Source organism: Lissotriton helveticus, chromosome 3_1 (genome assembly GCF_964261635.1).
Source record: "Lissotriton helveticus chromosome 3_1, aLisHel1.1, whole genome shotgun sequence".
In the NCBI taxonomy this organism is placed as follows: Eukaryota; Metazoa; Chordata; class Amphibia; order Caudata; family Salamandridae; genus Lissotriton; species Lissotriton helveticus.
This window is the reverse complement of record NC_136061.1, coordinates 982,938,252-982,965,788: the sequence shown is the minus strand read 5'-3', so window position 1 is coordinate 982,965,788 and position 27,537 is coordinate 982,938,252. Positions and strand designations below refer to the sequence as shown.

General features: G+C 46.6%; 1 protein-coding gene across 1 annotated transcript in view; it reads right to left on the bottom strand.

The window, feature by feature from the left end:
• MCM3AP (minichromosome maintenance complex component 3 associated protein) overlaps positions 1-27,537 on the bottom strand; it is a 642,417-nt gene that overhangs the window by 162,180 nt on the left and 452,700 nt on the right. Inside the window, exons 20-21 of the mRNA XM_078681440.1 lie at positions 26,333-26,467; positions 13,690-13,843 (exon numbers count right to left, since the gene is read on the bottom strand). Of these exons, the coding sequence (XP_078537566.1) occupies positions 13,690-13,843; positions 26,333-26,467 (289 nt within the window). The remainder of the gene's footprint in view (positions 1-13,689; positions 13,844-26,332; positions 26,468-27,537) is intronic.

Here is a 27,537-nt window from a genome sequence, read left to right as displayed (position 1 = left end):
TACAACAGCAGGTAAAAGATATAGCTAGGAGAAACACGTGTTAAAGGTCAAGGCCTATCCATGAGTTCAGGCCTCAGTGAGTGGTGGGTTATGGTTCTTTAACTGCTCATTAAAAGAATAACCACTCACAAAATGGAAAGAAATAGGGAGAGGTAGCAAGATTGTTTTATAGTATGAGTTACTTACCTTCGGTAAAATGTATCTGGTAGAGACGATTCTAGCCGCAGATTCCTTAACGTAGAATTATCCCCAGGCGTGAGACTGGATCCGGAAAACTTATTGCCACAGCACCCCTGCGCGCCTGGGGGACGACACCATGTGACACCGCCCTGACGTCGTCCGCGCTTGGGAGGATACATAAGTCCCACACCGGCACGCCTACGTCAGTTTTCTTCGGAGAGCTTTTCAATGCCACAATGCGGAGCCATCATAACAAAAAATGTGAGAATACTGGAACAGTGAAAAACCAGCCAAGCAGAAAGGAAAGAAATGAATGGTGAGGAACAGCATCATCCAGAATAGTACCAGGCACTAATGAAATGAAATGAAATGAAAAAGAAACTTAATTAAGCGCACTGTGGCCAAGCGGCTTCCTGGCACTAAGGCACCAAAGAAATGGAATGAAAGAACAGAGCGTAGCTACCGTAAGCAGCTACCACTGCTCGGAACGGAAAAGGGCACCAAGGCCAGAACGGAATAGCAACGACAATTCATACCCAGACACACCAGCAAGGAGAAAGTCTCCTGAAAAGAACTGAGGGTTGAGACCCAACCAAGAGACCTCAACCCCAAGGACTGCAAAAGAGTCAGAAGTGCAAGCAACACAAGGAAGAAGAGCACAAGCGAACCCCACATTGGAGACAAGGTGCAGGGGCGCAGAAGTACCATCAACCAATCACCAGAAAGAAGGAATGGAGCAACAAAAAGGCGAGCATCACCCTAGGGAGGGAGTAAGAAAAGGGTACTCGCAGATGACAACCACCCGGAGGCAGGCGAGTGCAGAAGACCAAGAAGGGTCTTTGCAGAAACGGGGAGGAAGGGCAGGTCATGAAGGAATCTGCGGGTAGAATTGTCTCTATTAGATACATCATTACCGAAGGTAAGTAACTCGTACATCTGATAGAGACTACTAGCCGCAGATTCCTTAACGTAGAATAGATACCCTAGCCATACCCAAAGGGGAGGAGGGTCTGCGAGAGGACCTCCATAGCTTGGAAGAATACAGGGCTCCCACAGGGGACGAGTCATAGGGACAGGGAGAAAACCCAGTCCCCCCCAAGCAGAAGAGAACCTCACCAGCTTGGAAGAACATAGGGCCCCACAGGGGATGTATTAAAGAGAGAAGAGGGGCGGCCCAGCCCCCACCAAGCAGGAGGAAGCAAGGTGAAGGGAGGTCAGTACACCCCAAGCGCAGTCAAGGCACCAGGAACCCCTGCCAGAAGCCCAGAGGAATAACAACGGCAGAGGAGTACAGGAGAAGAAGAAGAATCAATCAAGACTCCAAAGAGAAGAGGCAGAAACGGAGACAAAGACCTCCACTGGGGCACACACACAGTGAAGGGGACAGCTGAACCTGACACAGCCTGAGGTCAACGGGCAAGGCAGACCTCAGGCAACAAGGCAGGCGTAGGAAGAAAGAAGTAGTCTCGAAAAGATCCAGCAAAAACAAAGGTAGGAGCACAAAGACCCACGTCAAGGACCCCAGTCGTAGACCAGCAGAGCAGCGGCGCAGCTGTCCGCGGACAAGCGCACAACACCGAGCAGCAGACCACGTCGAGTTCAAAACAAGGGCAAGGGCCAGGAAATCTCAAACGACATCTAAAAAGGAACCGCTCCGGACAGAAACCAACCCACGACAAAAGTGGGACCAGCCGAAGATATGAGGAGAAACAAGTAAGACGCACCCAGCTATCAACACAGGAAATTATCCCCCCTGGAACACCAGACGGAGGACCAAGCCGAAACGGCAGACAGAAGGGTGAAAACACCGCAGCACAACGCCAAAGATGGCGTACCAAGCCAGTCAATGAAGACAGAACTGAAGCAGTGTAAGCTACGCCCAGGTAATGACCAAGAAACAGCACCAGCGGAATACAACGACACCAGGGAAAGCGAGGAACCGGCAAATGGGAGTCCACTACATGTACCCCACATGGGGTATGACACGTCCCAAAGAAGTATGGGAATCACTCTTAGGGAAGAAATCCCGCATCAGAGAACAAAACTAAAAAAACCTGCAGCAGAAACCACAGAAGGCTTAGTAAGCAGCCAAAAAGTACACTCTTGCCAAAAAGGGGCTGAACCAGCAGCCAACTGAAGAGGTTGGCCAACCAAGGGACTCCAAGGGCACAGCAAACCACACAAAGTGTAACGGTCACTCCAACACCAGATTCCAGGAGAAAGTGGGATAACACCTCCCACCAAGACTCAGAGGATCAACAAACCAACCTACTGAGCAGGAGGAGGGGGACGGAGTCCAGCAAGAAGATGCTGAATGGCAGAGTCCGCATGAGTGTTAAACATAAAGATCCCATCAAAGGGCAGGTCAACAAGACGCGCTCTAATATTTTCAGGAAAAACAGCATCACGTAGCCAAGCATGGCGACGGAGAGCCACAGAAGTGGCCATAGCACGGCCTAGAGCATCGGCAACATCCAAGGCCGCGCGAAGAATAAACGCGGCCAACTCCCTACCATCCAACACATGGCCAAGCAGATAAGCATGGGCACCCTCATGGGAGACATGAGAAAGAACAGACTCCACAGAGTCCCACAGGCAGGAAGTAGCCCTGGTCAACACACACAAAGTGTTAAGCGCCTGCAAGGCAGCGCTGGAAGAAGCGAAGATATTACGCCCCCATGAATCCAACCACCAGGCCTCCCGAGACGGAGGAAACAACCCCACAGGCAAACACGGAAAGGCATTCCGCAGAAGAGAGCCTTGAGTAGAAGTGTGGAAGGAAAGGCAGACAGGGTCGTGCGGTGCAGGACGATGGCGATGCAGGAGCCCCTGAGGCAGGGCGTCCTCAAGCCCCCAGAAGAGAATTGTGGAGTGACGCTTCAAAGGGAAGGAACAACCCCCGTCCACTAGAGCCCTGGTGGAGAACTTCCAAAAGGTTGTCCGTAGGAAATGGGGTGACCGGTTCACCCATCCGCAGAATACCAGCGGCTGTAGAAATAGCCCGAACAAAGGCAACACTAGCCTCAGTAGGGCACCGTGGAGGAGAAAGTAATTACTCCGTGAGCGACGGCTGCAGATTGAGCCGTCTGTCCCCAAGTCCAGGGGAAAGCAGCCAGCCCCGAAATAGTTGGGGATCCACAGATGACTGGGGAACCTGAGGGGCCTCAGGGGAAGGCGGAGAGGCCGGTGGAAAAAACAGCTGCGAGCCACGGAAAGAAGGGTTTGAGGAATTAGGCCGTGGGGACGACGAGGAGCCCTCCCTGGAAGATGCCAGAGAAAAGGCAACAATACGGCGCCCTGTCTCCGGGGAGGAAGAAACCAACAGATGACTGACCTCTGGAGAGGAGGGAACCTCAGGAGATGAATCAAGAACCCGACGCCTGCACGGCTCCGTGGAGTCCGCCACCGGTGCCTGACCGACGTCGATCAGCACCTGAGTGGGCATTTGCAGCACCGGGTCGACTTCTGCCACCACAAGCTCCCCAGAAGAATGGGGTGGGGTCGACACCGGTACGGTGAAGGAGCGGCGCCGAAAAGGCGCCGGCTCGTGCTCAGATGGGGCAGCCGCCCACGTCGAGGAGCGAGAGGGACTTGGAAAAGCAGCTCAGGTCCCAGCCTCCACCCGCAACTCCACCGGAGCAGGGGAGGAAGGCTTCCGGCGCTAAAATGGCGGCGGCTCGGCCCCGCCTCCCCAGAGGACCGAGGGGGACTCGGGGGCAAGCCCAGAGTCCCGGCGATCTCCTGCGATGCAACAAGGAGCCCCGTAGGGATTTGCGGCGAGGCAGGGACGCAAGGTGCCAAAGAAGGGCGCCCCGAAGGACCACACCTCGACGACACCACCCTCCTACGACCTGAAGCCGAAACCTTCGTGGCCTGAGCCACAGGCGACTCCGCGGAAGTCCCTGCGCGAGGCAAGGGATCCGCAGACATTACAGGAGGTGGAGGTGGGGCCAAAGAAGCCTGCAGAGCCGCAGCGTAGGCTGTCATTTGGGCCCTAGTCGCCCCAGCACCAGGAAACGGCAGGTAGGAAGGCAAAAGGCGGGGGCGCATGTCCCGAGGGGAGACGGCGCCCACCGCTGAAGGACCTACCAGCTGGCGAACCACGCACTTGGGGCCGTGGCGAGGGGACGATGTCGCAGACGAAACCGGCGGCTCCTTGCTTCCGAGGTAGGGAACGGACGCTGGGATGACACTGACCTGGACAAGCACACCAACAGCAACTTCATCCGGCACTCCCGCCGTGATTTAGGCTTAAGGTGCTGACAGGCGTCGCAATTCGTCGAGTCGTGGTGCTCACCCAGGCACCACATGCAAATCGGGTGAGGGTCCGTCGCCAACATGGGACGTACACAAGAGGTACACGTCTTGAAGCCCGAAGGCATTCGCACACTGTTCCACTAACACCAAAGCGTGAAAAGGAAGGGAAGGCCTGAAAACAGGCCAGAACACAATCCGGATCCGCGTTGCACACGGAAAAGAGGACAAGCATTGGCATAGCCAATAGGTCTCGCCTTTGCGACCTTATAAGTGTTTAGCTAGAGATATTGGCATTGGCAATGTTTTTTTTTTTTTTTTTTTTTTTTAAAACCTTTATTGCGCATTATCATAAACAGATACGGGCCTACAACCATCCGGCCGGCCGAGACAAATATACGAGCATGAGACAAAATTATCGCAACTCAGTAGCACAGAATACAATAATAACAAACGATCCAAATTACTGCAAATAAGCGGGCGCTACCGAGAAACAGGAGAAGTTAAGGTTCATTTTTTAAAAGTGACATAATTAAGTGGTAGAAAAGCATACGAATCGAGAAGGATCTGAACACATATAGGTCACCGAAGATAAGGGTGGGCAACGCGTACCCGAAGGATTCAGAGCAAGCAATGAGAACTAATCAAAATGGCGGCTAAAGAACAACACTAAAGGATAAATAGGCACCAGTTACACATAGCACGCCTAGCGTCACCCATCTAATCCCGAACGATCCCACCGACCCAGAAAAAGCGAAAAGAAAAGGGTGAGAACATAAAGAAAAATAAGGTACCATAGAAACAAAAGCGGACAAAAGAAAACCCTTCCCCCAACCCCCCACCCTACACACATGCAGAGGCTATGGTCCACCCCCCCCCTAACAGTGTGCCTGTCGCCCCAAAAGAGCACCCGAAATATAGAAGAAAAATAAGAGAGAAGAAAAAGAGAAACAGTAACGTATCAGAGGAGGGCCTAACGAACATACTCAAAACAACCAGCATACGTAAACGCGGCCGCCATCCCCGGACCCCCAACCCGACATAGAATCAAAACACAGGATCCCCGCGTGTACGATATAGTCCCAGCAACACAAGTTCAGGAATCACAGGGAGAAACTTCATCAACCTTGCCCCTTACGGTCCGACGTACAAACAAGGTCCAGCTGGATAGTGGCCGTCATTAATAGAGCGGAAAGACGGGATGACCATTGCAGGATAGAAGACCGTCCACCAAAGTCTGAAGAACTCGGAACCGTGCATGTCACAACATCACAGAAGGGTCCCACACTCAGCAACAACAATCCACCGGGAGAGGCCGAACAAAGAAGTGAATACAGTCCCAGGAGAAGGCGGCGAGAAACATCATCAGACCACTGAGGCGCCGCCGGACACAGCGCCCGGATACGAACACCCAGCCAACTCGCAAGTCCCGGAACATCAAGGCTCTCCCCAAACATAGTATCCAATTCCACAACAGGAGCGGGGTTCGGTAGCTCTCGTACCTCCGTAGACGTCCGGTCAGTCAATCCATGGCAAACAGCAGCAGGATGTGGCATAGTGCTCCGCACATGAGAGCAGACGTGGTCAGCCGAGGGCATAGCAGACAAAAGGGCATCCAATCGGTCCTCCAGCTCTCGGGCAGTACATCGAAAAACATCTCGCAATTCACCCAGCGCCCCAACAATATCGCAAATCCGCAGCAGTTCCCCGGGACAGGAGGAAGCAGCCGCACCCTGTATGCCAGCCTCACAGATATGGAGGAGATCATAAGACCGGCCGGCGACCCCCCCTGCGGGCAGCCGGTCATCAGGTCGCAACTCCGTACAATAATGACAAGTCAGAGGCACAGGGGCAGCACACTCCATTCCGACACCCAAACAAGTCCAGGCAGCGACGGGGCACGCTCGCATACTCAGGAGCAACCCGGGGTCGGCAAATGCTGGAGTCGGGGAAGAGACACAAGATGGCACACACCAAGGCGCTGGGCAACGAGAAAGCTGGAAAACTCTCGTACGAGCTGGGGAGAAGATACTGTAACACTCACAGCCGTCTTGCCCCTGAAGAATAAAGCGTTGCGGAGCAGGCGGAATATCCGCGGTGGATAGCACAGAGAAACCGCACACCCCCGCCGGGCGGCTCCGATGTAGTTACGATGGCCGCTGGCGATGCAATCATGGCCGGCCGTCTCCGAGGAAGAAAGACCCGGTCGCCGCCATAGGGCCAAAGGAGGGAGCAGGGGCGCTGTCCCTCTTCCCCCACCGGGAACACATCGAAAGCACAGCGTCAGGAGCAGAAACACCTCCCGGATCCGAAAATGCGGGTATGGAGCAGGATAACTTGCAGGATGAGCCGCAACACGGGGTAAAAACGAGAGGGTCGGCGGAGCCGAGGGTTCAGGCGGCCATCATGGTTGCGGGCTAGGCTCCTCCCCCGGCAATGTTTTTAAGCTATGTCACCCAAGTGAAGAGACATGACCAAGTAGAAAAGACAGCGTTTGATGTACCCAATGATTGAAGACCTTGTTTGTGTGGATTAAAATGATACAGACACCCTAATGTTTTAATAAAATGTGTGGCGTTTTCAACATATCAACTTTAGAAGGCCGAGGGACTGCGATGGTACTAAGAGCAATGTACACAACGTTTGGATGTAGCAAAGTACTGTGTTTGCCTTGTATAGTTTTTAAAAACCACTCTTTTACATTACCAGCACCTGTGGGTGTGTTGTGTCTGTTTTAACGTATTGTTTTAGCATAAACTTCTGTTGGTTAAGCTCCTGCAATGCACACTAGTGGGCATTTGGCAAAAGACCAAGCGACTAATGACTTGTGTGTAGCATAAAAAATATATTGGAAGCATATTGCTTTTTACTTGGATATATTGAGGGCTATTGGAAAATAAATGCTACTGTATATTTAATGTATCTTGTCAAAAACATCGGCATCCAGCTGTTCCTTCAGAGATTGGCATATTGCAGTTTTTTTCTTCAAATAAACAAAATAAAATACAGTAGCATACGTATGAAAGGAAATGAAGTAGTGTAGTAGGTTTTATTAAACAAATGAAAAAACTGTTGTGTAGGTAAATAGAATGTTGACAAAGTCATTTATTTAAAAATGTGCCTTTGAAAAAACACGCAAACATCAACAGAGGACAAGGTGGGGTGGGACTTTTCACCTCATATTTGCTACTGGGGCAAGAAACAGCCCATTCTCCATGAGGAATTTCCCAGCCCGAACACAACAGACCTATGAGGGCAGATGTTCCCTCCAAGATAAATCAGCCAGAAGAGTTTGGGCCACACCAGGGTAGATGCCAGCTCTCACCTTGTTTCCAGATGCCCCTGAGCTTTACAGGAAGAAATTGGATTTACAGCAGACCACATGGTGAACACTCTTGCCATGAGCATGTACGTGTGGGTGGGAGACATGCATGTTCATCACTATCAGCTTGTCTGTAGGAAAAATGCACATCGCCATCACAAGGAATATGCCCACAAGATAATCGTCAACCGCATTACACTGAAAGGTGAGGAACACATAGCTCAAACACCATGCACATGTGCAGATGTAGCACCCACAACAATCACCATCCCAGATAAACCGATGATCCTGAGCAGATGTCAAAGGGACACGTTCCTCTATCACTATGAGCATGCCCAGGGGTTAAGGGTGAACACATCCACCCAAGAATGTTGAGAGAGGATGATGGTGCACATTGGTAACGCAAGTGCTGAAGGGAAACACACATCCCCAAATATACCAGGAAAATACATTTTCACTGTTGTCACCACAGACGGAAGGTGGAGGGGTTCGCACATTCATGTAAACCTCAGCACGCGGGACTATGCTCATCTCTAAACAACATCCTATATAAGTGATGTACTCTCCACTAGCACAAAGTAAATATGCCATATAATCACAATCAAGAGAGTAGAAAAAAAGATATCCCATGAACACAGATGGCTGAAATGTAGTCCAATACCAAGAGTATGTCGGGGACCATCATGCCTCACACCAAACATGACAGAAGATATTAAGTATAAGGCCACCTTACAATAGCATGGTAGCACTTTTACATTCACCATCGTCCAGAGCATGGCTGAAACACATTCACCCCCCGCTCCATCAACATACATGTCATATGAGGGAATCAACACACCACTATCCCGAACAAAATTAAATTTGTGGGGCTGAGTACACAAACCACTATTGACTCATAAATAGCTTGGGCAAATCTACGGGGAAATTGAGGGTCTATGTATATATTTTCTCTAAAGTAAGAGTATATATTTTCTCTAAAGTAAGAGTAATGATTGCTTAAGGAGACAAGTAACAAGAGGCCACTTGGCACTCAGTCCTTCCCCTCTTTCCACCCCCTCCCCTCTCTCTCTCCGCTGTGAAAGAGAGGAATACAAATAATGTTAACCCAATGCTGCCTCTAGCACTGAGAGTGTGAGAGATGGGGCCGGGAGTAGACAGCACCTGGCAGCTGCAGAAGGCACACAGGTGATGATGGAGCGGGGCGAGGCACTGAGGCTTGGCAAAGAAGGGTGGGGTCAGTAGACAATTCACCAACACTGATACTTATACTCAGCAAGAGAGGATGTGGCGTAACCTCCAGAGCAGCCAACTTCGAACCTGGGGAACAGGGTTCGAGTCGCTGCATCAGAAAAACTATTTGAAAATAAAAACAGAGCTTGGTCGGTGTGCGATGGCAAAGCTTCCCACAAGCCTCCCATGCCTGCTCTCTGCTGCCCAGTCAGCCATAACTTGTCATAAAAGTGTAAAAAATATAGAGTGGCCTTGTTGAAGATAGTTCACAGCACAGGACCAATTCAGTGAATAAAAGAGCACACCGAGCAAACGATAAATTAATTCGAAGTGTAAGGAGACATGTAACAGGGAAAGTTGCCACAAAGTGAAAAACACACATATATATACCGGGACAAAAAGCAATGTTTTACCAATACAAGTCATGTCTCAAACGACCAACTATACAGTACCTACTTAGAAAAGAAATTATATTGTGCATGATTTATAAGGCAAACGTGTCAAGAACTGGTGGAGCACACGTAAAGATGGAGTTCCTTCACCTACCGTACCACATGAAAACTAAAGAGGGGGGTAATGCTTTGCTTTCAACGGCCGCGAAATGCAATAAAAAAAAAAACACGAGTGTGACGGGAGTTGTGCGCATGCGTGCGCGCAACGGTAAAAAGTGCTGTGCACGTCGTGCGTGCGCTTGTGCGCGTTCTAGGAAGCTAGTCGCCAGCCTGATTGCACTTTTGAAAGCACTACTAAATTTCTCGCAAGAGCAGCGCATGCGTGCTGACTCTAGCGAGACCTAACATACTGACGTAGGCGAGCCGGGTGGGACTTAAGTATGTTCGCTGACGTCACGAGCGCGGATGACGTCAGAGCGGAGTCACGTGGTGCCTTCCCCCAGCGCGCACGGATGCTGTAGCAAAAAGTTTTCCGGATCCAGTCTCACGCTTGGGGATAATTCTACGTTAAGGAATCTGCGGCTAGTAGTCTATCAGATTTATAATTTTACAATTATTTAGCGCTTACTATCCCTGACGAGGCGTTGGAACACAATACTGTGAGTAGCATGCTATTCCGGAAACCAGGGTTAGAGGCAGCTTGGTAGTAAATTATTGGTTTTAAGGTTCTTCAATTTAAGTTAATTGCGATTTGTCTGTGCTCCCAAGAAAGCATATAGCATACATTTACACCAGCTTTATTTTAGAAGTATGCCTAGAGTGGTAAAAATAATAGTGGTAATGCGAGTCATTAGTAGGAAAGGGTGACATGTACCCATGTTAGTTGAATAAGTAGATACATTGGGAGAAGTTTGAAAATAGATATAGGAGTCCATAGAGTTTGATAGGCTTATGATGAGTCAACGAGTGAAAAAGAGTAAGATTTTGGCCATTCTTCCAGAGAGGGAGTGCATTCAGATGGTTGGTGGCCATCAGGATGGGTGTTGTAGGATGCATTTTTCATGTAGATTAGTGTACATACACATATGTATACACACACACACAGAGGCATACAGTATTTACATATCCAGACACACACATATATATGTAAGGCATGAATGTACATACATGGTATGCAGACACATGCAATGTTTATACATGCAAACACATAAATATTTATGTAGAGGAACCTGTATGTGCTCCCTCCATGAAACTCAGCCTTTGAAAGTCTCTGGATGTATGGCACAGTGTGTTCCTCTTGCAACTGATTTTCTTCAACAGTTTTCTTTGACTGGAGTTCCCTCTTCTGGGAGACCTAAGCTGCAAGCTTTCATTTTTTTGTACCTTGTTATTGCTACTGCTTTAAGTTGTGTGTTGCTGACCTTAATGTTTTTACATGAAAGAACCTGCTCTCAACTAACTATTCTCCTGAAGTTCATATTGTACTTAGTAGCCCTTAATTTTGTTGATAAAGAGATCCAGAGTTTGGCTGCTTGTACACAGTAGGATGTGCTGTCCATGTTTTTTCTTTTGTTTGCTGGAATTGTGAGACAAAGTGCCAGTCCTGAGCGTAGATTCCTGGGCTGGCAGTATTTCGCAATTTTATTCAAGATGCATACAGGCAAATAACATTTAGTGCCTTCTGGGTAAAACAAAACATTTTGAAGATGGGTCTTCTGGCAACCGGTAATCAGTGAAGGGATTCAAGGAAGGGAAGATATGGGCTAGTTCTTTTGCACATAAGTGTAGTGTGGCGCAGAGTTTTGACTACTCTGTAATCTTACAGATGTGTCATGCTATAGGTCAATAGCGTAGTCTAGTTTAGATAGGATGAGAGACATTGTTGCTTGAAATTTACGAGGGGATCCTCAGAGTGTGAAGATGGGTTGTAATGTGTTAATGGAAAGATGGGTTGATCTGGATCGTTTGCCCACCAAGGCATTCATAGAAAGTTTGGAGTCCATATTAATTACAAGATTACCTGACTTCTTGGTGTGTTCCTACCTAGTTCATCTGGCCAGGCGCAAAGGAGATCCCAGTTTTTCCAATCGCCACAGGTAAGCATCTCGGTTTGGGAGGCGTTTAATTTGAAGTGGCTCCAGATTTAAATTTACATTTCTGAGTTTCAAATGTGCTTGGATTTTTACAATTGGAGAATTATTTGTGTATCATCAGCATAGTTATAGCAAGTGAACCCAAATCATGTGGACAGCATTGGCAAAATCAATAGTTCTTGCCTACATAAGAACTATTGGCTTTGGCAATGTGTTTTTGCCATGTTGTACATCAGTGTGGCTGCTGTTCAGCATGGTTAGAATTTAGTGGCGTGCAGTGTCCTAGAGTGGAGTGGGGGGTGGGGAAGGGGAGTAAAGTGCTGTACACTGGATTTGTTGGAGTAGAGTGTTGAAGAGTGGAGTGGGGGGAGTAGAGTGTGGCAGAGTTAAGTGGTTCAGTGGCAGAGAGTGTCGTGGAGTAGCATAGCGTGGAGCGGCAGAGTGGAGAGGAATAGGGGAGATGGGTGGAATAGGGGAGATGGGTGGAATAGGGGAGATGGGGGGAATAGGGGAGATGGGGGAATAGGGGAGTGGGGTGGAATAGGGGAGTGGGGTGGAATAGGGGAGTGGGGTGGAATAGGGGAGATGGGTGGAATAGGGGTGTGGGGTGGAATAGGGGTGTGGGGTGGAATAGGGGTGTGGGGTGGAATAGGGGTGTGGGGTGGAATAGGGGTGTGGGGTGGAATAGGGGTGTGGGGTGGAATAGGGTGGAGTGGATTGGAGTGAATGGAGGTAGTGAGGTGAATTGAACTGGAGTAGATTGGGGTGGATTGGGGTACAGTGGGTTGATTGAGTGGAGTGGATTGGACTGGTTATAGACTAGATTGGATGGAGTGGGATGGATTAGATTTGTTTGGGGAGGGGTGGATTAAATTAGAATAGGGTGGTTTGGAGTGCAAAGGCGGTCAATCTCCAGGTCAGATTCCCCTACTCTTTTGGGTCCCAAACGTTAGCCAGAGTGTGGAATAGTCCGATAAACCAAGTACTCCTCTCTTCCCAACCCTCTCACTTCGCCCGCTGGTGTGAAGATGTAGTCCAATCTGGAGAATACCTCACGGGCTCCGTAGTAGTAGTAATACATGTGATCAATGGGGCGGTGTCTGCGCCAAAGGTCTGAGAGACCCCTGGTGCCAGTGAAACCTGTCAGAACAATCTCCTTCTGTTGTCCCTTAATCAGGCTGGTGCAGTCTAGGGTCGGGCCCATTACACCATTAAAGTCGTCCCTGACAATGTGGAAGGAGGAACCTGCCTCCAACAGAATGCCCACCACCACATCTAGGGTCACCTTTTGAAGTCTTGGGGGCATAGACACTGACTAAAGTAACGTCTCTCCAACCCTAAAGACTCTTCACTGGCACGTAGCTCCCACATGAGTCATCCCATGTGCTCCCTATGCGAAAGAGAGGGGTCTTGAATGAATGAACGAATGGATGAATGAATGAAAAAGCATTTATAGCATGCATAGCTACCCGAGGTCTTCCTGACAATGATGGAAACTCCACAGGATCTCGTGGTGAAACCCGCCTGCGCCAATGTTGTGTGTGCACCCTCTTCCTAGGAAGCTTATTTTTAATAAAGCAGTAAATGCTTCAATTTTAGCATTTACAAAATTGTAAATCACATATGCTACAGTTATTACTAAATTGCTTTAATTTTTGGTAATGCTTCATGATCATTTCTTTTGAAATGTAAAAACAATGGCTATTAAAATTCTCTAGCAAGCAAGCAAGGGTCAGGCACTCTTGCTATGGACAATGGTATGTTGTTATTTATACCACACCATTTTCAAAGATCACAAGCCGCCACTGCATAAAGGAATGCAGATCTACCTCAGGAAAAGGGGGTGGAGTAAAATTCAGACTGGAAGAGGAATTAAAGATACATGAACGGGCGCCTCTACAATGTCTTCTCCCCCTGTAACTGGTTTGGGGGATGGGGACCATTGCATACAGCAACTACCATCAGAGCCCAGTTCATATCCTTTAATTATGTATAATGAGAGCACCCCACTGGGTTCACATGACTATCAAGTCCATTAAGATCGGATGGGTAATGGGGTTATTGAAAAAGAGTACAAGGGCATGGCAACACAGCGTTACAAAGTCACATTGAAGACTTTGCTTAAGATGTATGTTTTTTCATCTGTTTCTCTGTCACATACAAGCTCACATGTAAACACACCCCTCCCTCTCCCATCCTTGAGCAGTTAATACATTACCTTCACACATACATGCACCCGGACAGGCTGCTCCCCGCGTAGTCCCACAGCTTTGTAAGTTGTCAGGGTCTGTATTCTGTTCTCTGCATCCGCAGCCTGTGGTGGTAATTCTTCCTCTCTCATGAATTTGGCTTTGATCCATTCTGAAAGTAACCTGCACACAGAGGTAAAAGTGAGTGCTACCTAATAAAACAGGCTCTGAACCATAATAGAATACATAGGTTAATAAATATTTTAAAGGGGTTATGAGAGAGTTCCATAAGGTCACAACTTTGTCAAGAAAATGTAGCGCACACATCTCAGTCCCTAAGGTTTAATTTCTACCACAGTGGAACTAAGATTTGCAAAAGGCACCAGTGTTTGAGCTATCGGAGCAAGATATGCAGCTCCATCATGCCACATGCGGGGATCTTACTTCGTCCATTTATTTTCTTTGCATTCATAGTCTTGCATTCATAATGAAGACATATAAAAATCTAAATTACTCGCATTCAGTAATGTTTACTTACTGGCAGTAGTAGTTTTGCAGCTATAAGGTTTTTTTAGTATTCACATGCTCTGCAATTTGCCACCATCTAGTAATTGGTTTCCAAATGGCTAGTCTTCAAGTCTTCTCTCTCTTTTTTTTTCCTATTGGCATCGTCAAGTAGTTGACTATTAATAACATATACACACCCTGGATGCTTTTCAATCAAGTTGCATTCTTCAGATTCTTTTTCTACCTTTTGTAGGTTTCTCTTGCTTTATAGTCTGCTGTCTCTGAAACAAACCTCTTCTGGGGACGTAGGTGGTTCACACTTGTATCCAGAAAACGTTTCAAGATCCAAAACTACTCCTACCTGTAACTAACGTTTGCAATTTGCTGCATTAATCTTTTCTGGATTCACATGATCTGCATTGACTTTGTAGCTGTTTCCTCGCTAAAGAGGCTGGAATTGCTCATGTGCATTAGCAAACAAGTGTTCTTTAAAAAAACTAAACTTTTTATTGGTTTTATGGTTGTAACAAAATAGGAATTCACCACCATGCCTTGTACAATTAGCATATGTCAGACTTAAATATAAATGAATATTTGAGTAGAGTACTATAAAATCCCATCTAACATCATCAGACAGATGCAGATCCTGCCAACAGCAGACCTCGCTCGTTTTGCCCACCTCCATTAATCTTTAGGCCATGCTGCGGATGTTACAGAGGGGTTCCCTCCCCCTTGGGGTCATTTCCACTCCTCGAGGTGGTTTGAGAAGATCCTGAGTTCCAGCCCATGGCATAATGTGATCGCCATGGTCCTCACACTCTGTTAAATGTGTTTGGGCAACCTCTTCCACTTCAAACCAACCTCTATTCCTTCATGCAGTGCATCCTACCAGTGACCCTTTGATTTAGAGTGGAGAGGGCGGTTGGACTGTCCCACACTTTGGCAATATCTCGTTTCGCCAGGGCAAAAACTAGTGTGAAAAAAAGAAGCTGCTTCCTGGGGAGAGCCTCGTCATTGGGGATACCAAATATAAAGAAGAGGGGTGTGTATGGGATGTGTCCGAAAGACTGAGACCAACTTTGAGGTTACCGTCCGCCAGTACGAATGTATATGGGGACACTCCCAAATCATTTGGAGGTAGGAACCCTCCCCACATCGCAGACAATCAAGGGTCTGTGCTCTACCCCTCATATGCCCGTCGTCTACGATAGTAGGACTTTAAGTTGTATAAACCACAGAGCAAACAAGTGGTTTATCACTTTGTCCCACCTGATTCTCTCTAGTGACTTGAATGCCCACACAGCAGAGTCTTGTGAAGGTGTATGCGGAAGACCATGTGGCAGCCTGCAGCTGTCATTTAATGATACATTTCCTAGGTAGGCAAGAAGGGTTTTTCCTCTGTGATTGCAGAGTAGGCCCTTGGCCTCTCTCGCAATGTTACTCCTGCGGTTTTGTGCAAGTGAAAAATTGTTTGGACTTTCCATTTTGCAATAGTTCCATTTCTAACTGGAGAGCCTTTGCTTGCTTGTGTAAAGGAGATGAAAAATGGATCCCCCTTCCTGACTGATTTAGTCTTTTGAAAGTAATACATAATTGCCCATCTCACATCCAGCTTATGTAGAGCTTTCTCAGATTATGTCTTGGGTTGTAGGAAGAAAGCAGGTAAGTGTATTACTTGGTTTACACCTAACTGTGATACCACCTTTGGTGTAAACAGTGGGTTCATTTTCAAAACTACTTTATCCTTTTGAATTTTTAGATCTGGTTCCTGTGTTGTATGTGCTTATATTTCACTAACTCTTATTAACGATGGAATAGCAACTAAGAATACTGTTTTCAGTGTTAGATATCAGAGTGCTACGTAATCATGGATTCAAAAAGTGCTTTCATTAGTTGTGTCAGCACCAAACTGAGGTTCCATGTAGGTGTGGATGCACCCCTGGGGGTCGCAATCCTGTTTGTTCTTTCCAGCAAATGTTTTATAGCTGTTAAGAGGAAGAAGCTTCTCCCTATTATTAATGCATAGCAGAGTTCGTCTTGCAGATGTGTGCTATAGCTTTCTCTGTAGTGTAATGTGCCTGTAACTCACATCAGTGTACACTGAACCACGTTTTCGCTTTGTTTCGCGATTGCTGAATTTCTGTAAGCGCTTCGTTAGTTATGTTTATATAAAGTGTATCCCAGATGAAGGGTCTGCGATCCAAAATGCACTGGGTTTCTTAGTCCCGATTATCGCAATCCTTTGGACTGTGTATGATGAGGAAATTGCAGGATGCCAAGTATTTTCACATATAGGCTCACAGCTACAATAAACATTTGGTTAAAAAGAATGTCCTAAACAAAACAGGAGTATAAGGATCCTTTGTTTCTAGATAAGTGACATAAAATTATGGAAGAATGTCTAAGCCTGAGGGCGAGTGTTAATTTCAGTGCGTCTTGGGTCTGATATGCAGGTTTTTGCTATAAGCAAGTTGAAACAATTACTATTCGGTCTTTTGGTTAGAAGACACACCAAGACAGCACATCTTTGATCATTGTTTAAAATTTTAAGAATAACGGGTGTGCTTTTCAAATATTAAACAGAGTATCAACAGGTTCAGAAGTGTACTGAAGAGTTGGTGTCTGAGGTCCAGTATTAATAGCCAGTCGTACCCCCTCTAGTGAGGGAGAAGCTTCTAGAGGATTCCTTTTGAAGTCCCAAGGCATCCTGCCTCCCCTGTACCGGCTCCAGACTAACTACAGGGGGTTTTGCAGTCAGCTACACTCAGTCATGTGAACAGAGACAGGCCACAGGCTAAGGTAGGAAAATGACACTTTTCACCTTTCCAATATTGTAACTTAAAATTTGACTTCACCATAAGTTAGGATTTTAAATTCCAATTCCAGAGATACCAAACATAAACTGGGCACCTATTCCTAATATGGAAGTTACACTTCTAATATGTAATGAGGTCATTCCAATGTTATCCTCTGGAAGAGGTGGGCCTTGCAATAGTGAAAAACAAATGTAAGTGTTTTTCACTACCAGGGAATGTAAAACTAAAAAAGTACCAGCTTTTTAAATACCTTGTACCCTGCCCTCTTGGCTGTCCAGGGCCTACCCTAGGGGTGTCTTATATTTATTAAGAAGGAAAGTTTAGGCCTGTCAAATGGTTTACCTTGGCAGGTCGACATGTCAGTTAAACTGCACACACAGCCTGCAATGGCAGGCCATTTCCCACAAGAGCCACTGATCCCTAACATGGATAGGAGTATTTCCCCTGACCAATGTTGAACCCAATCCCTTAGAGGACTTGTCTATCTTGCTGCCCAGCTGCAATTCTGGGTCACCTCTTGACCAATGCCCTCCGGATATTCTTAAACTTGCTGCTCCGCTGATTAATCCCATCTTTATTAAAGTGATGAATGCCTCATTGGAGGCAGCTATAGTGCCACAGAGTTGAAAGCAGGACTTACTGCTACCTTAACTGAAGAAAGCTCATGCGGACTCCAAAGTGCATATCAACTTCAGACCAATTTCTCGGTTGCTTGCGGTTGCCAAAATGTTGGAGAAGTTGGTCAACCGACAACTCTCCCATTGTTTGGAACATAACCACCTGCTTCATGACACTCAGTCAGCCTTTCCTGAAGGATACAGCATGGAATCTGCCCTCTTGGAGATCTCTGAATTTATTAAGGACAATCACAATCATGAGGTGGCAGCCATGATTGTCCTCCTTCATTTGTCAGCAGCTTTCGACACGGTCTCCCACTCCATTCTCCTGGAAGGTTTATGAAGTGTGGGTGTCCAAGGATCGGCGTGGGCTTAGTTCAAGTTCTATCTGGAAGACAGATCTAAAATGGCGTTCCTCCCTTCATATCCTCGGTCACACCACTTGATTGCGGGATGCCTGAGGGCTCTGCCCTGAGACAAATTCTTTTTAATACCTACTTGGCCCCTGAGCTAAACTTGTGGAAACTGGGGGTGTGAGAGTGATCTTGTATGCTGACGACACTAAGCTTATGTTTTCATACCAGGAGAAGGATGTGGGAGCTTTGGACGCTTTCAAGAGCTGCCTTAGGGTCGTTGGTGAATGGATGAATGTTAGTTGCCTTAATGTGAATTCTGACAAAATAGAAATACTCTTTTTTGGCACTGACAACCACCCAGACGCTTACAACTGGTGGCCTTCGGGGCTGGGCACCCTCCCTCTCCACTCCATCGTCTGTGGTTAGAAATCTAGGCATCAAATTCAACTCCTAACCTGTCTGTCTTTTGACGCTCAGGTTAGCGCTGTGTCAGCCAGCTGTTTCCTCACACTGAAATCTATCAGATTCCTGGGGAAAATTGTAAGACCGTCATTCATTCATGTCTTGGGAACTTCAAAGCTTGATTATGCTAATAGCATTTATCTGGGTCTACCATCGTGTCTGCTAAACTGCCTACAGATCATTCAGTACACTGCAGCTCGGTTGACCATGAAGATCCAGGCTCGCTCACCTGTCTCGCACTCTATGAGCAGTCTACACTGGCTGCCGATTTCCAGCCTTGTTGAATTCAAAGCACTAATTTTTGTTTACATAGCTTGCAATCAAAAAGGCCCATAATATTTAAGAAGACTGCCTCCCTTCCAACAGGGGATGTCCTTGAGCTCCAATGGGCAAACATCTTTACGTGTTCCCAGGGTCTGCAAAGCAAGGAGGAGGAGGAGGAGGAGGCTACTTTTCCTTTTTGACCTCCAACCTATGGAACTCAATGCCTTCGACTTTTCGCTTTGCTCCTTCCAAACCAGTTGTTCGTAAGCTTCTGAAGACGTAACATTCTGATGTACAGACTTTCTGTTCTCATATCGGACTAGTCACCTGTGCCACAATTAGGCCGCTAGCGCCGGGACGCTTCTCCAGAAGCAGCTGTGTGCTTTATACATTTTATTGTATTGTATTGAGACATGTTTAAGGGGCTACTTAAGTGGGTGGCACAATCAGTGCTGCAGGCCCACTAGTAGTGTTTAATTTACAGGCCCTGGGTACATGTAGTTCCACTTTACTTCGGACTTATAAGTTAAATAAATATATCAATTAGCTGGAAGCCGATTCTACCACGTTTTGAAGAGAGAGCACAAGCATGTTAGCCCTGGTTAGCAATGCTAAAGTGCACAGAGTTCTAAGGCCAGAAAACACAAATTCAGCAAAAAGTGGGGGATAAAGGCAAAAAGTCTGAGGGTGACTCTGAGAAGGACCAGAATCAACAAAAGTGTAATGAGCTACCATCTGGTGAGGTAGCTGGGTACTGCACTGTGGCATGGTCAATGGGTGCTTTGTACAGTTTAGTGTGACCAGTATCACAAGTGACACTGTGTTCATTTTCTGGATGACCCTTCGAATGAGAAAGTGAGGAAATGTAGCCACGGTCTAATGGCCAGTTCTGACAGTAGAGGACTCCAATGGAACTAATAGCATCCATCTCCAGGAAGCAGAACATTTGAAAGCACCTGTTCTTGCTAAAAGGTCTATCAGTGGAAACCCCAATGCTGAAAAGTCTGTGCACAATGTTCTAATGCAGCTCCGGCTCATAGATGGTGGCCTCAACTGACTGAGTCCACCATAAAATGCAACAGTCGGGAGGTGGCGGCTCATACATCTAGATGGGACAAAGTAGATGTGCTCCTAGCTACCATCAATACCTCCACAGTTCACCTAGAGACAAAGGTAAAGGCTGTGGCAATGGAAAGTAATTTGCGCCAACATGATCATAAAAGTTCCCAGCATGAATGGTCCTCATGGAGAGGACAGAAGCCAATCTTCAGCCTCAAGTCTCCGATTTTCAATAGTAACTATGGGATCTCATTTAGAGGGTGAACATCCTGGAAACGAGGGCTGAAGATGCAGAGGGGAGAGACCGACGGAGCAAGATCCATATTATAGGCCTTCCAGAGGGTTGCGAAGGATCAACATGGTGGACCACCAAGAGCAATGGTTTAAAGAGCTGTACCGGCTGAGAAACTATACATTGAGCTCGCCTATCGGGTCCTGACACAGCGCCCACCGCCCGGGGCCCCGCTGCGCCAAAGCTCTTACACTTCAAAAACCGCAATGCAAATCTTAAGGCTAACCTCATTCTTCAAGTCACTCATCAGATTCTCCTGTTTCCGGATTACACCCTGGCAGTCCTGCTCCAACGGGCCTCTTTTTTGGGGGTAAAATGCAAACGGAGAGACCTAGGCTTGCAGTATGCACTTCATTTCCATGCCAAGCTGAAAGTTATCCACAGCAATGAGTCCGTGTTTATCACGGAACCATGTAAGGCCTGGGATTGGCTAGAGGCTAAGGAGGAGGCAATCAGATAATTTAGACTCCTCATTAGCAGCTTCGGAGGCAGTGCACTTTTGCGGATCTACCCAATCAGGGGCCGGGGGACTCTCAATTTGTGGATGAATTTATATGAACAGACAATGCTCCGCTGCTGGGGGAGGATACACCCAGCCCACCCCACCAACGGTTGACCCTGGGTTTGTGAAGTTGATATGACCATGCCCGCACCACCAGCAATTCCCTAGGTCACACAGGGCCTTCCCAAATTATATAATCAAGGACCATGACAGGAGCACTCCCTAAATCCCTCTTTACTGGTATCCCCCCCTCACTCCTGATGGACTGGACATGTTGCCCGGGAAAACGCTGTTGCCTTGCTGCCCGTAATATTGCTATCATTTACAGTATGATGTTGTTTGTCTCTTGACCTCATAGTATGGCGATCACTGGCCTCAGGTTGTATTCTCTCAGGAGGGGCGTCTCTAATTCTACCCTTCTAAACCTCAATCTCGGGCCACCTTTGCCTCCACATGGGAACTGAGGAAAGGCACAACTACTCTAGGCACATGACGCTTCGCTCCTGCAATGTGCTCTCCTGGAATATATGAGGGAAGCACACTCCCACCAAACGCTACAGTGTATGCACCTTTCTGACTGAAACATAAAGGGGTACACATAGCTGTGCTACAAGAGTCACAGATCACACACCTGGAGGGGGCCCAAATTAAGAAACGGTGGAGGTGTCAGGTATGCACAACCAACTACTTAGAATATGCTAGGGGGCCCTAATATGGGTGAATGCGGGCCCCAGTGGAGGGTCTGTTGCAAGAGGTGGATTCACAGGGTAGATTCATTATCCTTGAGGCGCACCCACATGGCAAGAATATGTAGCATCTGCGCCCTAACACCAAACAATCTTAACTCCTACAGCGGTTGTCTCTCAACCTAGCAATGTGGGCACACATTGCCAGGCTCCTACGTGGGCCTTTAACACAGTATTGGACCCCGACCTGGATCAATCTCACCTGCCACTCACCATGGTTACCACCACTAGGTATCTGGGCCAGTGTCTGCAACAATAAGCCTTGGCAGACGTCTGGCAGCAACAAAACATAGGAGTTAGACTCTACTCTTTCTATTCACCAGTTCATAAATTCTACATCCACCTTGCCCGCATTGTTTGTTCACATACGATTTGCCCATCACCTCACCGGACTATCTGGGTAGGGAAATTTCCAGCCATAACTCCCACAATAGGGATGAAGGGCTTCTCCGATACCAACTTGGCGGCTACAGCCTTACACCCTTGAGGACCCGCCTTTCCGAGACACACTCGCAGGCTCAATCCAAAACTTCTTTGAGCGCAACGAGGGCTTGGCTTCCTCAGCGGTGGAATGGAAGACTGTTGTGTCCTTAGTGGAAAGACACCAGGAGCCAGGTAGTATGTTCAAGACTAGTTTATTCAGTCTTCAGATCAGGTTACATATTAGATGACTCCAGCCAGCCTAGTGTGGTACCAGCCCCACCAGGAGCAGCCTCCCTAGCTGCTCAGCCCATCTCCAACTGCCACATTCACCCCACTCAGTCACCTAGTCATTCCACGCATCACAGGCTCACCAACATTCTAATACAAAGACACACTCTGGCTGAGCAGCTAGAGGCAGCAGGGCTAGAATACATGTTATATAATTACGTAGGATATAACATTACCTCTTTTTCTCTAAACAAAACCTAAAAGAAACTCCCATCCCCTTCAAACGAGAATCATAACACATATCAGAACATTGCATTAAGGTCGTCACCCATATTACCAACCATAGAGGTACGTACAAAAAGTACTGTGCACAACAGAAACAGGGATTATGTCCCACATCGAACCCCGCGTAGAAGTTAACCTAGGTACATGCTAACGGGAACTAACTCCTGTCCCAACCCCCTCGTGGAAGTTACATACCCCAATGTAGGAGTAACACACAGTTTCATAGAACTAATAAACCTGGATCCAACAATGGGAATTTACTCAAGAACCAATGTACGAACTAACCCATAAACCAAACCCCTTGAAGAGGTTACACACTCATATGTATGAGTAACAGTACCTACGACCATCCCTCATGTAAGGGAACTGTGAATACCACCCTTAGAAACTAAACTAAGAGAATCCATCAAAGGACTGACATAAACCTGTTGCATCTCAACAAACAAACAAGCAGAAAATGAGACAGCACTATGTTAGTAAGCGCAGGAGTGACACACCAGTGAGTGAACTCTCACCCGAGTAGTGGCTTGTTAACACATCCCCTGTTGAAGAAAAAGCAAAACAGCACAAACCACACAGCCTAGCATAATTTAACCACAACAGATTTCAACACACGATGAATCCCAAAGAAATACCAAGACTGTTATACTAGTACAGGCATGGCACAAGTAACTAAGTGCGCGTTACCATATGCATTGGTTATGCTTTCAAACCTGTGTGGCAAATGTCACTCGCAGTCCTTGGGTCACGCGGTCTCCAACATACTAGACACGGAGTGCTACGCCAAAAATTATCCCACGACGAAAATACCCCAAGCGGTAAATCAGTGTCACACGCAACTAGAAGAAAGCAAACTGTGATGGGCGCATCACGTGAACCAAACTCAAGTGTAGCAAAGTTCACGGGTAAAACGAATCGCTGGAAACAAAGAAGTACCCAGAGAGAAAACCGCAGCATGTTGGCAAAGACGTCTTGAGCGCACCACACTGTTGCTGGACCTTATGTCAATATTCCTGAAACTTTATTCAACGAACAACGTGGTTGGCAAAAGGAGAATTGAGGACGGCACTTCTCCAAACTGGATCCCATATAGAAGAAGTCCAAGAGCGGCAACCAACCACAAAATGGCGGCACGCTATGGACGCTACTACCGAGTGGCTCACGGCGTGTCCTTGCGCCAAACGTCCACAAGAGCCCAAGGAACGAAGTTGAGGCTGAGAATCTTGCCAGAGAACTGCACGCGACCAGAAGCTCGTGCAGGTAAGCGCGAGGATACTCCTTTGAAATTGAAGCTTGCGGTTTAACTGCCAGCTGTACAGCGGGGCTACCTACAACCATTTACTATGTGTATTAAATATAATTTGTTACTCGTAATCGGCAAACATCACAAAGCGTTTCCCACGGTGAATGTTAAGTGAAACTTCTGTACTTGCATCAAATTGGCCCGCAAAGCTCCGCTGTGGTCCTCGCACAGAAACCGTGCTTTTAAAGTGTCAAACACTATGAGAACCACCTCACTTGTAAAGTAGACATCCTTAGATTGAGGAAGAAAAGGCAGCTTCCTTCGTTGTTTCAAACATGCTGCTACTAGACAGGCATAAAACATAGTCCATCAGTGCTGCCACTGGATGAAGAACATTGCAACACAAAGCTTTTTCCATGTAATTCACTTTCACTGTAACCTTGAAAGAACTTTATATCATCTCTGCTGCTATGGATTAATAACTAAAATTCTCCTTCAATGCCTGCACGTTTAGTAACTACACATCCAAGAATGTGCCTCGACTATAAAGACGTAGTAAGCTCTGTAGAGCGCTCTGACTGTAACACTAACAACTGGTCCCTTTTGACTGGACATGTCAAAAATTGTGCCTTGAACTCTTTTCAGTCACTTTAATTAAAAGGCACTCTTCACACTTTAGCGTGATGTGGCTGGTACACCTACACCTGGTTGTAGAGACGCTACCCATCCAACTCACAGTCATTCTTGTACATTACCAAGTGGCTGGAACTCCAGATGAGGCTGTAGTTGAACTACTCAACCAACTCACTGTTCACCGCTGTGGCTGGACCACCCAAAATCGGTTGTAGTTGCACTACTCCACCAGCTCACAGCTGCAGATATATTCCCAGGCTGAAGTGTCAGTTGGTGGTGACACTGCTCGTTGGGGCTGTCAACAGGAAGGACACTGGTGGGGCTGGCGCTGTTTTGCCTGGAAATACCTTTTTCTTTTCCTTGAAATTGCTAGTAGGATCTCTTAGTTAGTCTCTTAGTTTCTTTGTTTCTTTGGTGTACCAAGAGACACTGGGGTTCAAGATTGTCCTCGTCGCCAAAATTATGTTGTGTCCTTAGTGGAAAGACACCAGGAGCCAGGTAGTATGTTCAAGACTAGTTTATTCAGTCTTCAGATCAAGTTACATATTAGATGACTCCAGCCAGCCTAGTGTGGTACCAGCCCCACCACGAGCAGCCTCCCTAGCTGCTCAGCCCATCTCCAACTGCCACATTCACCCCACTCAGTCACCCAGGCATTCCACGCATCACAGGCACACCAACATTGTAATACCAAGACACACTCTGGCTGAGCAGCTAGAGGCAGCAGGGCTAGAATACATGTTATATAATTACGTAGGATATAACAAAGACCTTTAAGGTGGTCTTCCAGGAAAGGGGGGGGGGAAGGAGGGGGGAGGGGGGGAGGGGAGTGCATACAGACGTTTTTTGGAATCCGACTCACTCCTACTCTGGGAACAGGATGCAGCCAAGCATTAATATAAAGAGGCGGAGTGGAGGGCAGCCGCTACTCCAGAGCTCATTCACACTCTGAGCACTCTCAGGGAAGCACAGAAGCACAAATATTGGAGCACCTGAGCTGCTTAGATACCGCGGCTTACAATACTACTGTACACTCGGAGGGAGTCAGAAAAAACGGAACTAATGTCTCTGCAGAAGAGACAGAACTTGAAGTCAAGTCACAGTGTTTGGACTCTGCAGGTAACATTATTGAGTGCTTTGTGGCTTTAGTGAAGCAGTACTTGGAGAAAAATTGCAAAGGTTTATATAAAGTATCTGAAGAAGCAAATATCTGAGCATTACAAGTACTAGAATGCAAAAAAACAATATATAGGGCAGCTTGAATCTCTCACAGATAGCACGTGGTAATCTGAGGTCTCTTGCAGGCAGTGGGGGTTCTGATGAGGATGCCCAGACAGCTTGAGATGAAAGATGTTTATAAGTGACATTTACTTTACATCAAGTAGTTCTGCCCCTCAATTAACACAACATGACAGAACATTTTTGGAATTGATATCTTGGATGAAGCAATGGAAGACAATGTTCTTGCGGTTCTGATATTGCTCAGCAGTGAAATTCAGGATGGCAAGGATCTTATAACTAACAGATGTCACCAGTTTTAGGCATAAAACAATTCTTCACAGAACATACAACTTTTAACCTTTTTACTTTTACACATCAGCCATGACTAATAAAGGACACAATGACAAAAAAGTGGGGCAAGAGATCATCTTCTACATGTGCCACAAGTTACTCGTTCGATGCTAGAAGTGGCAACTTTTGCCAATTTCAGTAGGATTATGGTCATATCCAACTGAACGTGTTAGCAGACATATCTCCCTTAGGCCCTCATATTTTTCCCTATTCTCTATTTCTTTGTGCACCTACGTTGATAATACCATTCACTTTGATAACTCACCATGTCCTGATAATCCACGAGTCGGCCTCCCCTTCTAAATAAAGCAGCCTTTGTATAGTAATCTTCATTGTTCTCCGGCAATCTTGACCCTTTAGTAACGCTTGTCGAGGCCATTTAGCAACTCCAATGGTTACATCTAGCAGCCCTTTGACTTCTGGAATTACCCAATCATTATTATTTTCAAATCTTACCAACATCCATCCATGGCCATTCCACCAGTCCTATGTCCTACTCCGCCCAGTCGAACAACCAAAACTGTCATTGCAACAATTCACTAATCCAGAGACACTACAACCTGTCCAACCAGGAACGCTTCAATTAATGCAATAACCACCCATCACTGGATAACCCCGCCATCTGATCATATTTCCTGTAACCAGTAATCCTCTTGCAAACACTCACCTGCTGCAGCCATCGTCTTGGTTATCCTCATTGTCTGGTAACAGTATTACCATCTTCCAGAAGACATGCTCACAATAGCTAGGAAGATTCTCTGCTATCAGTGATGGCAGGTCCAGAGGAGTCCAGGCAGCCTCACTACAGAGGGCAGAGAAAATAAACACCTCAAAAAGGAAGGTCTGTAACTAATATGTCCAATTCACCGTCCCATCACACAACACCATGTACACTGTTACAATGTGCACAGCACACATCTAGTTAGAGAGGGCATACAATTACATATAGGACTATAGAAATACCATTTTTGTAACTGACCAGGCAAAACAATCTAGCTCCTCAGGTGAACCAGGACAAGGCAGCTAGACTTAATGATAACATAAAACCCTGCCACAGTAATCTATGAAAGAACATCTCCATTTTAAGGTAGAGCTACATCAGAGACTTAAAATAACAGGATGCTTAGGTCAGAGAAGTAAACTATTCTGACACTACCTACAGGTGCAAAGAGAATGCTTGGCTTGATAAAGCCTTCCTTATGGAATGCTCTGCTAACACAACTCACCTGTTTTTCCTGAGATTACTGATAACTTGCCTATTCTAAAAGGGATCTAGGCTTCAAGAAGGAAAGCTAGTTAATAAGTATACCTGCAAGATGTGCTATGAAGTGATTTAAGTGGCACTGCGAGCACTACAAAGTTTGTAAACATTTAAGGTTTAAGGGTGCACAAAAGTGATAATATGGGGTCTACCACACTGAGTTGAGGTGAAAAGATTTGGTCTGACGAGATTGGGCAGGTTTTTTCTTTAAACAAGGTGCTAGGCAATGTTAATTTAACAGTCAAAGCCAGTGACTATTTTATTTGAATTTTATGTTGGAAAATCATAATTCAATATGAACAATTACAAATGTATCACTCTAAATATAAAGGAAGAGTGGCGGGAGGCTTTCGCAATTTCTTGGTGGGAGAGAGAGAGAGATGAGGGACTGTAGGGTTTTAGAACGCGTATCATCACATGAAAAAAAACCTTAATTTAGGAGATTAAGTGTTTAGATATACAGGACACACTAAAATACACTGAAATTGCCCAGTTATGGTCAACCTCTCCAACATACTTCACATTCATGGTTCTTTCTGTTATCGTAGGTGTAAGGGTGTGTTACTCCTCCAATGTAGTCAATACCCACAAATGCCCAGTTTCAGTGATTT